This window comes from Leptonotus elevatus, chromosome 1 (genome assembly GCF_054856555.1).
Source record: "Leptonotus elevatus isolate MCC_2025b chromosome 1, RoL_Lele_1.0, whole genome shotgun sequence".
Lineage (NCBI taxonomy): Eukaryota > Metazoa > Chordata > Actinopteri > Syngnathiformes > Syngnathidae > Leptonotus > Leptonotus elevatus.
In genome coordinates this window covers 39,226,912-39,239,325 of record NC_141239.1, presented here as the reverse complement: position 1 = coordinate 39,239,325, position 12,414 = coordinate 39,226,912, and the positions used below count along the sequence as shown (strand labels likewise).

General features: G+C 40.5%; 1 protein-coding gene across 1 annotated transcript in view; it reads left to right on the top strand.

The window, feature by feature from the left end:
• The window catches only part of gpr158b (G protein-coupled receptor 158b), a 71,940-nt gene that overhangs the window by 20,697 nt on the left and 38,829 nt on the right, over positions 1–12,414 (top strand). The window contains exon 3 of the mRNA XM_086098506.1: positions 8,015–8,117. Coding sequence (XP_085954632.1) covers positions 8,015–8,117 — 103 coding nt within the window. The remainder of the gene's footprint in view (positions 1–8,014; positions 8,118–12,414) is intronic.

The window sequence follows — 12,414 nt, the reverse complement described above, 5'->3', positions numbered from 1 at the left end:
AACTGGGAAACATGTCTTCAGATGAAGACCATATTGTACATACAGTATATCTATTCATTATATTTAACGTGAAAAAAATGGCTTTAGAGTATATTTCCTAGCAGCCTATACTGAATGTGTGTGCATCTTTTTCATCATCAAAGAGATCATTTATTATGCTCTTTAAGCGGCAATTTTTTTCTAAGAGTTTGATTCAAGGTTAATAAGACCTCAGTTTAATGCACAGAGCTGTGAACCTTCTGGAAAATTTCTCTGTAGTTGTATGTCTATACTTACTGTATTTAATATACACATTTATTCCAAGAAGCATACAAAACACAGTGCAAACTTACTTGTCAAATACATCACCCAAACCCACATTTTGTAAGGCAGTTTTATTTCTATAGTACATTTCATACACAAAGCAACTCAATGTGCTTGACACAAAACCTACAAACAGAAGCAAAGCAAAGAAAAAAAAATTGCATACATTAAAATGCATTCACAGAAAACCTTAAAAACATTTCAGAGTAAATGGGGCGGCGCGTCGTCTCACAACCCAGAGGTTGTGGGTTTGATCCCATGCCATTGTGTGTAGTCGAATGTAAGGTGGTGCTATATAAAATGAAGTAACATTTAAAGAAATAAGAGTAGTTACCTAAAATAATTAAAACAAAAACAAAAAAACGGTATAAGATCAGGTCTTATACTATTAAATGCATTGTATGGAAGGCAACATATTATTCAATGCCTTGAACAGTGAGTCAGTGACACATTTACGTACATAGTACAGCACAATCTATCACTACCACATCAGTTTTATGTCTATAGATAAATGTTCCCATTGTGTTCTTAGGGTAAATCTGCTTTGAGATGAATCCAAGAAGACCTAAGTAAGCAATACTTATAAAGTGTTTTATAGAAGGTGTTTTTCTCACTATGCTTTTCTGATGAGAAATGAAAAATATCACTCAAGCGATAGGAACTGCCACAGACGTCAGAAAAGCATTGGTGTGAATCACTGTACTTTTCAACTGCATGAGGTTTTTATGGCAACGTCAACTGCTTCGCATTTCCTGAGTGTGACAAGGGTCCAGCTGAGAAACAAACTTCCCTCAACACAAAGTAAACACAAAGGATCCTATTGTCATGCCCACCAAACTGTTCAAGTTTGGAGAGTTCTTTAAAATGTTGATACTGTAGATATCCAGTGGAATTGTTCAAGTGACACGAGAATCGCTGTTACTTGTGTCAAGAAATGGTTGATAGATATTTTTATGTTGCATAAAAAATACATTTTGTCCCAGAGCCTGGCTAAAAAATATCTACGGAGTCATTCAACACCTCCTACTGAGTGTGCTGCACCTACTGGACTTCTGCTGAATGTGCCATCAATCAAAAGCAGCATGTTGCAATGTTAGAAGAAATTACAGGTATCATCTACATTGCTTGACAAATGTAATGTACCATCCAATGCAAGTTTTATGCTACAGCAGCAATATGTAAATGATTATTCACCAAAATTATATTTCTTAATCCTAAAACATATTTATTGTTGTATGAAATTTAAAAGGAATTGTTGTACAAGGAGAAAAATAGTAAATCACATTATTTCTTGATGAGCTACCTGGATAGTCATGCTTAATTCTCATGAAAGCACAATGAGCCTCAAATTTGGGTATGAAAAGGGGAATTCAGTTGGAAATTCCTCATTACTGTTCAAAATGAACATAAAACGTTGAACACTCACTGAAATTAAGAGCGCCCACTCCTTCATGACAAGCGTTCTAATACTTTCTGTTAAGTGTACAATTAAGAACTAATCAGGTGTTTCCGAGATGCTGCACTCCATTAATTCTGGTGACAAACTACAAAATCCCAACCAAGAAGGTACTGTAGTACCCATCAAAGAATTACTGCCAAGCTTGCAGGATGTACATATCCGTTCTTTAATCTTTAATTCTGCTGATGACTCATGCATTATAGCACAAAGTATGCAAGGGTGAGGATGTATAGAAGACGAGACAAGGAGAGATAAGACGTGACAGCAGAGAGGGCCAATCGTCAAGGATTCATTCTCCATCGGGAGCCACCAATCACTCGCTAATCTGTTCCCCTGCAGCTCAAGATTGCTGCGGCAAAATGTGTCGAAACTGCGACGCGTTCGCGTTCATAATCGAGTGGGGACCCGCTCGAGTCCAAGAGGAGGACTTGGGACCGCCAACCCAATTCTAGAGAACACTTTCATAACCTCAAGTTAAGGTCATTACAGGAAGACAAAAGCCAATTTTCTATAACATGCCCATTTATAGCCTTTCTTTTGGTGCCACTCATGTATCCATTAGTTGTACCTGTTGCTAATTCACCCCTGTCTGTCATGCTCCTAGTGTTTCATCTAATCAGCTCCTTCTATCCGCTCATGACCTTCCTGCTATGCCTTTCTACATCATTAGTCTGTCTACATTTACTCTATTTGATCGGGTTCTACATTCCATTTTTGGAGGCAGAGGAAGGTTAACAAAAATGGCAACAAAAGACAGACACGTTTTTATTACTATTATTAAAATCGCTGGAGGCAAAAAAAGACCAGAAAAAAGCACAAATGTAGCAGTTTAAGGCGGAAAAGTCCAGACAAAAATAAATCTCAAATAAGAACATCATTAATGATCCCTAAAGTTGAGTAGTCAACCAAAGGTAGCATTTGCCATACAGTACTTGATGACTTTGGGTGAGAGGCAGGGTACACCTTGAACTGGTCACCAGCCAAGGTCACATAAGAGCAAACAACTGTTGGCACTCACAGTCACACCTACAAGCCATTTGAAGTCTTCAACTTAATCTTCCATGCATGGAAACCTACGCAGTCACATGTACAACATGCAACCTCCCTCCACACAGAAAGGCCGCGTTTGGACCTACGACCTCCAAACTATGAACGAGATGTGCTAACCAGTCTTGCTGCCCATGTGCGACATTTCATAACTACATGATAAACGAACCATTTCATGATGTTTGTAAACAATAGGTGCCAGGATACTTCCAGATAGCAGAGAAGTGAGTGACTCACTGAGCTCTATTTTTGTAGATCCTGAATTCTGTGCAAGCACAAGGCTCATTGAGTGTATGTGCCAATTTGGCAGACCGGTCAAGCCAACACATCACAGGAGTGCCGTTCGAGATGCGCTTGGCGGAGGGACAATTTGGTGGGAGAAAGTCAATCAAATGATACACCTGCTCAGACCACGCCTAAGTGCTAGCACAGGGTAGACAGCTCGTTTTACATGACTTTGGTGAATTTTGATACGTGGACATGTGTAGACTTGGTGAGTAACGAAATACATGTACCGCCGTTACGTAATCATATTAAAAACAATTTTAAACTGTATTCCGTTACAGTTACAGGAAAAAACATGTAATCAAATTACAGGTACATTTAAGAGCGAGAGACTGAGAGAGACTGAGAGAGAGCAGACAAGACTTGTTGACGTCGTGTCGGGCACGCGGCCTGTTTAAAAGGGTTTACGAACGAAAGGAGGAAGTAAGTGGCGACCGGTATTTAAGGTTTGGAACATACTTGGCTTGCTGAAGGTCCGATGTATCTTTAACAAAGAAAAAGTTGCAGCTGAGTGTCGATCCTGCGGCATGCTACGCTGAACTTCTTGCTAGGTGCCGCTACAACATAATGTGAGTTACATCTTCCGAACAGATATCCCTCCCACCAATTCACCATACACAATATGGCTAAACTCGCGACTAGGATAAAAGTTCATTTTGCAGTTAATGTCTCGCATGGTCATCTTCATAGCATGATTAGTGCATGCGTGCGTGTGGGTGAAATGACCATGGAAATGTGCTTTTAAAAGCATAATTTGTCCCCTTTCTCCCTATCTATCTGTCTGTGGCCATCAATCAATTAATCCATCAATCAATATATCTATACTGTACATGCATTTAAATGGTTGTCAATTATACAAGGATTTTTGCTATTAGTAGGCTGCCCGGGTCCTTATCACCTGCAAATAGCAGGGGCGCACTGTATAGAAATATAAATTGTGGTGATATTTTTGTTTTATTTTGACTTCATGAGAATGCTTGGTATTGGAGTAATCCAAAGTAATAGTTACATTACTTTTAATAGTCTGGTACTTGGATTACGTTACTAACAAAAAACATTTGCAGGTAACTTGTAACTGTAACGGAATACATTTTAAAAGTAACCTTCTCAACCAACCAACTTAAACAGAGAGAATCCGGTCACTTTTCAAAATAATTTTTTTTTTAAGCCTCGGCTAACCAATTAACCGGAAGTACAGTAAGTTTTTTTATTCTTTCAACTGTGCGGCCCGGTCCAAAATGGCCCACGGCCCGGGTCCGGTCTGTGGCCCGGTGGTTGGGGACCACTGATTAAAAGTGCAAAATGCAAGAATGAATAAACTGATTATGATTTTGTAGCCATTTCCTTATGTCTGCACAAATTATTGCTGTCTACAATATCATTATTTTATTGTGTTTAATGTCCTTGTGGTTATTTATATTTCCTGGTGTGTAGGCTACCTAAAAGTCAGTCCCCCATCAAACCTTTTCATATGAAAACACGCCATTGTCTCTCAAAGATGCTCTGTTCCAATGGTTGGTTTTCTTGCGAAACAGCAGCGGGAAGGTTGTTTTACCCAAGGGACGCAGCGATTGTAATGCTTCTAGGGTTTAATGCTTTAAGTGTATTTATAGATTTCCGAGGGACTCATTGCTGTCTCATTCTCTTGCTAGCTCCCATCTTGGCATCGTGTTCACATTACTGGGCGGTAAAAATTTTTTGGGTGCCTGTGAGTTTGTGCTCATTAATTCACCTGAAACCTATTAAAAATCCCATACCCTTCACCTAAACCGAAGACTTCCGAGTCGAAGACCGCTAGAGTTGTGAAGTTGTCAGGTGGCCCGAGGAAGGATGAAAAAGAAAAGAAAAGTGAAATCCAGCACCGACCAGACACCACCTACTACCCACAGGGTTACAAACCAGAATCTTTCACCAACCCCAGAAACATCTAAATTCCAACAAATTCGGGAGACCTAAAGAGACCAAAGGAAAGACTGAAGAAAGGAAGGAAGGGTAGATGAAGCAGAGTGAGATTCACAGATCAGCCTCCACCGATTCAGCGACAAGAGCAAGAATCAGATTGTGTTTGAATTTCGGTAGATGCTGGTGTGGTGGATCCGACATGCATAAAAACCTCCACCAAAGAAGGGAGCCGTTGACCCTGGCCAGCACAGGGCAAGCACAACCCCCCAGGGTGAGCAAACCCAGGAGCCCAGAGCGACCCCCACCCCAACACGGCCCGCGCCCCAAGCCCAACGGAGCAGAACGGGGCACGGCAGGCTCACCAGGCACCCCACCGGCCCACAGCCCCCGCTCCCTCCATGACCCCCCGCGTCCCACCCACACCCGCCACCCCCCGCAGCCCCCCGGCCCATATTTAGAAATGTTCTCTTCAAAATTGACAAACAGAATGCAGTATAATAAAAATAAGAATGATAATAACCACACAGCTTTTTGCAGTACCTTTCAAGGGATCCCAGAAACTTAAAAAGCAGCAAAAAAAAAAGAACAAAAAACAATACGCTCTGACAAAGTAAAACATCATCAGATACTCCACAAATACAGTAAGTCAGGACAGTTCTTGGGGGAGGCAGATAAGAGGCCTTGTTTGAACTAATATTAATGTTACAAAGCTTTTAAAGTGCCGTTAAAATTATTTTTTTTACCAGGCAAGTCACTCTTCCTTTCAAAACTATGCACAATGCACACATACAAACATCTGAAGGCAAGCATGTAAGTTTAGCAAAGCTCGCCTCATTTTTCTTCAGGCGCAATGAAAAAGCTATAAAACGGTCGTTTTAGGTGGTTCCATTTGATGGATCCCCTTAATCAGGTCGCACTCTGAAAGTGAGACGTTATTTAATCATTGCACTTTGGATGCAGAGGGGTGTTTAATCATTAACTCTAGCACTCTTAGCACGCACGGTCTAAGGCTGTATTGTATACACAAATGGTGCAAAAGCATGGTGATGTGAAACACGTTTTATTAAATGTGGTGACAGACTGAATGTGCTGAATTTGTAATGCAATGTAATAATCGCTAAAACAACAAATTGCTTGTGAAAAATTCTGTTGAATTGTGTGGAATTGATTAATTACGTCACAATTGAGGCAAAATAGAGTGCACAGTTTTGACTGTAACCAGCTAGTTTGTTGTCTAAAGACCAGCAGCATAACAGTGATGTGAAGCTATGCAGCGGTCTATTAGGGCCCGCTAGACCGATTAATCGTCCGGCTGATTTAATTGGCTAATTATAATTATTTTAAAAGTGATTGTTGTTTTTTTTAAACATTAACATACATTGAAACATTTGTAAAGTTCAATAAGCACAAGGACAACATAAACCAGTCAAATGTTCCACCTGTAATTTTTATCTTTATAGTGTAAAGGTACCAAAAAATAATTTGTTGTTCATTATGTTTTAAATTAATTGTCCGATTAATTAGATTTGGGAATTTTATTCTGCCAAATATCAGCAGCAGCTTTAAATCCATATTGGTCGGGCCCCACTGTGTATAATGTTTTTGTTTCATTAAGCCTCAAAACATGTCATCTTTTCGCATTGTGTTTAAAAAATATTTAATATCTTTGTACAAACACTACACAACAATTTTGCTGTTATCAGGCTGTAAAAGCATCACACACGCACACACACACACCCACACACGCGCACACACACACGCGCACACGCACACACACAAAGAGAGAGAGCAATGATGCTGACATGTTGAATCGGTAATATTACCGAATGAACAATACTGAGCTCTCTTTAAAAAAAAAAAAAAAAAAAAAAAAAGGATGGGATGGGCTAGTACCGATACCAAGCATCGTATAGGGCCGACACCAGGCCTTATTTCAATTATTCACAGTAAGGCTCTAACATCTTTCTTCCATTGACTCTTGATATGCATAAAGTTATCCTCCATTTTAACACTATGAATAACTGTTGATGTATTTAACATCCTTCCATCCATCATTTATCAATCAATCAATCAATCAATCAATCAATCAATCAATCAAATCTTTATTTGTATAGCACCTTGCAAGCCAACTGCAACTGTTTAACGTCAATCCAATTGATCCTTTGGATGGAATCAGTGCGGGTATTGCAATATGTGTAGTGTTCACCCAAGCACACAACCACTGAACCTTTTCAAATTGTCCAGCAAAACAAGAATCAGCAAAGGACAAATCTGGACACACAACGAAGTGATATGTTGAGCTGTTTTGTGGCCAAGACTTCACCTATAAATTTAGCTGCCCGCATCATCCTCCCCGCGGAGACGTATTGCAGTATTTATGAGCATTCATGCCAAATTTATTGCGTCTTTAATTTTCGTGCATGTTTGCAGCTTGCATCCACATGTGTATTCAAACCAATGTGAGTGTTTCAGCTCCAGATGGTGTGTAAACTTGCAGAGGTATAAACTGAGCTGCAATTATGCAGAAGCTTGAATTCTGCAAACAACCCTTAATTCTTAATTTAGATATGAATTAGTGTCCTTGTTACTTGGCAAAGCTCTGTGATTTCCCTTGACACCAGGCGTGTTTTTAGCTGGGCCTGCTGCTGTCTCCTTCTGCAGAGGAGCATGTGGATAATATTGAAGACTCAATAACACAACTTTAACAAGTTCGTTAAACAAACCGCACTGGGAAAGCCAAAGAGAAGAATTGTATGAGCACAGGTTATGCTGAACGCAGATACAAGTGTATAGTTTCTCAAACTCATTTAAATGGAGCCTATTACAACACATTGTACACAACTCTCCATGTTGTGTACCCGAGAAAGCCACAAGCTCCTTCTTGTTCTTCAGAATCATAATTGCCTTTATTGCCCTTATATATAACACAACAGCATCTTCATGTGTTTCTTAACTTAACTAAAGAGGAGAATTTTGCTTGAAAGTGTGATCATTTGTACCTGTTTTCTTTTCTTGCAGTGCATGCCCATCGCTGGTCACGGATTTGTGTTGGACAAATACAAGTGCCAATGCAAGAGAGGATTTTACCATCCAAGCCGTGTGGCACTCAATGGATTTAAAAGTAGGTTACAAATCCTTTTTTCAATACATATTGCAGCTCAATGTCACATCACAACGTTTATATTCTAATACATGCTTTATGCATGGCAAAACAGCTCTTTTAATGGTTGTCAGTCATGCATTTTTGTTCTGACTTCGAAGGGAAAACCTGGTGGTTGTGAATTTGCAAAATTCAGGATGTATTTATTCATTTTTTTGCTGCTGCGGAAATGTTAAGCTTGGTGTGCAGTATCCCCAGCCACACCTGTATAGGAACCTGAAGGAATATAAATATTAATTGCAGAATTGGTGAGGGCATTGCAAACAGCTGAAATAACTATCAATGGAATGACGCTGAACACTAGTGATGAACCGAATATTCGGCCACCGAAAATTTTCGGCCGAAAATGGCAAAAATTTGCATTTTCGGCATTCGGACGAAGTAAAAATCAAGCCGAAAGAATATGGCCGAAAGAAGATGTTGTGGTGACGCAAGCAAAAAAACAAAACGCTGCAAGCGTCTGAATTAAAACGGGAGTGAGTATCCGCCTTGTTGCTCACTGCCGTTTTTTGAGTACCGGCAGCTTCATTGTGCACACTGGAGAAGGAGAGGGTCGCTTGGTAAAAGAGCTGTTGAAAAAAAGAGCGCTGCTGAGTACTGCACTACAGGCCACGCTTTCTCCTGCAGGGCCTTCCTTTTTTTCTTTGATGAGAGCCCCTCGAGCGCTTGCACTTTTTCACTTGCATTCTGGTGGCCGTGCTAAAAAAAAAAGTTTTTATTTTTTTGCACTCACTCACACAAACATGCACACATACAAACATGGTCTCCCAGGCAGGGAAGCAAACCCACGCCAACCTGCATCGTAGGTGAGTGACCGTTCCACTCCGCCACCTGGAGCCCTGGCCGTGCTAAATACCTTAGTTAATGTTAGCACTATTGCTATCAACAGTTTTAAACAAGTAAACACTTACCACTATCTCTCCGGTTGACTACAGATCTGTACAGGACGGCGTGTGGGACTTCCCAAAGCCGATTGGCTGGTGCGAAGATTTTTTTTAATTTTTAAACGTTGGTGAATATGTGAATGCGCCATCTGCACCGCACCGAAGTACTGTACATTGACTATAATGTGCAATTTCACCGCCAGAAAATGCTCAGTTGCTCACCCCGCGTTTGCTGTTTAATGTACCATTCGCCAACATGTCTCTGATGTCTGTGGTGTGGACGCATTTCAATTTATATTGTGCTTTGTTAAAATGCCCTTGCTAAATAGGCCTAAATATTTTATAATAATAGTATAATTTTAATTAATTATAATAAATGCAATGATAATAAAAAAATAATAATTTCCGGCGTTTCGGTTTTCGGCCAAGCGTTTCTCATTTTCAGTTTTCGGTTTCAGCCCAAAAAATTTATTTCGGTGCACCCCTACTGAAAACTGTTTAACCACAGCACATCCATCTCTAGCACCCACTGAACTTTGTTGTAAACGTCCTTGACATCACATCATGAAAAGACAAATTTGACTTCCATTCACAACTAATTTGTCACTTTGTGCCCTCATAATGTGCTCTTGGATATCAATTTTCTTAATTGTCTACCAAAGTGTGTTCTGAGTCTTACTATTTTGATTAAGGTAAGTGTCACTGTAAGATGGTAAAAATGCTTTTACCATAATGTGATCATTATAGGCTAAATGTGAGCCGCTAGCCGTGGCTAGATCTGATGGTCAAGATGTTTTATTTTGAAAATAATACCCTCCTTAAGGTCTCTTATTTTCCTTCCCAGCAGCCCAAAAGTTGAAATTGTTGTTAAAGTGTACGAAAATGATGACAATGTTGTTTTTGTTGTAACATGCTAGCACTAGTAGATAGCGCAGTCGAGGAACTAGCTGACTCGGTTTAAAAATAACCCGAGATTCTTCACCTCAAATCCACAAGTAATAAATGCGCATAGCAACCAATAAAAGCCGAAAGTACAGAAGACGAAAGAATGTCTGTGTTTTGCGAGCCATCCTAACCCAGAGCCGTTGCCATGTAGTCCAGTCCGGGCAGAAGTTTTCCTTGGTAAAATTAATGTTTTTAGTTTTATATTAAATCTCAAATTCTTTGTGGGTTATTAATGAAATGTTAGGTCGTTTTTGGTTATCCACTGTAAACTTTAGCTTTTCAAATGCCATGACTGCAGTACAGTTGCTGTGTGTGGTGAAGATATCTATTGTGCAACATGGAGGGCAAGACATAAGGCATGTTTATATGGTCTTTACACTCTGTGGCAATTCAGGACTCAGGTGCAAAGAAGTGTTGGGCGTCAAGGCAGATGTTTATTCAACAAAAAGCTCCTCGCTCTGAGGGGAAACAAAACAAAGGCTATGAAAATGTAAAACTAAAGACGCTCCAAAAGGGAGGATATCTAAGCTATAAACAAAACAACAAAAGGCACTCCTAAACGGTGGCTATGTTCTCACGAGACAAATGATAGCAAGGCAATGGACCGAGACAGAGAATGGGCTTGAGTGATCACAACAAAACACTTTGGCACAAGACAGGGGAAACGCAGACTATTTAACACATGAGGATAATGGGAAACAGGTAGACACAATCAGAAATCAGGATTTATTGACGCCACATGAGGAAGGGCAAGAGACCTGTAATGAAAGGAGAGTCAGGATCTTCAACCCCAGACGAGACAACCTCACCGCGGTGTGACATTTCTAAATATTGATTCAAATCCTAAAATCAAAAGTCAAGTCATCTTTATTTAAATAGTGCTTTCAAATAGCCTTAGCTGTCACAAAGCCCTTTGCAGAAACACAACATAAAGACTATATTAAACATATTTGATTGTGACATCTCACTGCCAAAACGAACCCAATTTACCCAATTTTAAATATATAAAATCAATGCAGAATTCTTTGTTCACAAAAATATGCCACAGGTGGCATCTGAATAATAGGCATGTTGCTTCAGCAGTCATAATTCACAAAAACTGCCACGTGCATTCTATCATTTTCATACTGGTTACTCCTCAAAAAGAATACGCCCATCTGCTTCATAAGCTTAGGTTAGGTTACCGATGTTATGAATTGTTTGGACTACAATTTAAACACAAAATCAAAATTGACAACCGATCTTCATCACACAATTTTGTAATGTATCATGGTGTAATGGTTTATTCGCCGGACTTCCGTCTAGCTGGGATTCAATTTCCACTCAGTGATGGTGCGAATGTAAGGTTGTCTTCCTTTCCCCTGATGTTAGCCAACACTCCCTGAACAGAATAAGCAAATAGATGAACGGACAATGTATCATTAACTTTCCTGATCATGGGCTGGATTCAAATGAGTGCATCCAGTTTGACACTTTTGACTGAGAGCGCCGCAGTGTCCTCAGGCAAGAAGCTTGGCTCTGATGAGTGAAATAATCAAGGGGTTCTCATTCCTGACACCAGCAATACCGTGTCCCCGAGGCCATGATATGCTAAGCCGCAGCTTTATTGTAATGCAGCGTGCTATGAAGAGGATCACAGTGGTTCAGTCTGGCTCACAGATCCTGGAGACTCTCTGCCATATTCTAGTTTGTACACACCTTAAGTTCAGACAGACAAGATTGAGCAGGTAAGTGATTATGCATTGCTCCATAGCAACAGGCCAAAAGGGCACATACCACAAAGGATTCATTCTGGATGTCTTACAAGAAGTTTTGCCTCTCATCCTAGCAGGCTTCATCAGGGGTCCATTTCACAAAGCATGTTCAACATACAACCAGACTAACCCTGAACAGCGAGTTGACATACACTGAGAGAGGAAACTCTGCATTTTCTGTTCCAGAACAGCTGATTTGAGGTAATTATACCAACGCAGAGTAGTTTCACCTGGAATTACCGCTACACTAAAAAGACCACATCAATGGAGCCCCGATTCGTGGAGTCACCATGGCAACAGGGAAGCAGAGCGCGGCACCGCCCTCTGCTTCCGCGTTTTTTACCCCTCTCAACTGGAAATCTTAATGCGATCATATGGCGAATTTGAACATGTCTTTAGAAAAAACACAGCAGCGGGTCCCTTTAGAGCAGAGGTGGGCAATCTCGGTCCTCGAGGGCCGGAGTCCTGCAGGTTTTGGAGGTTTCTCACTTCCAACACAAGCTGATTCCAATCAACAGGATCGTTATCAGGCTTATACAGAGCTTGCTGATGAGCTGATCATATATCAGCTGTGTTGAAGAAGGGCAACATGCAAAACCTGCAGGACTGCGGCCCTCGATGCCCACCTGTGCTTTAGAGGAAGGCGGCGTGGGAAAACGTTGCTGCTCGGGTGTC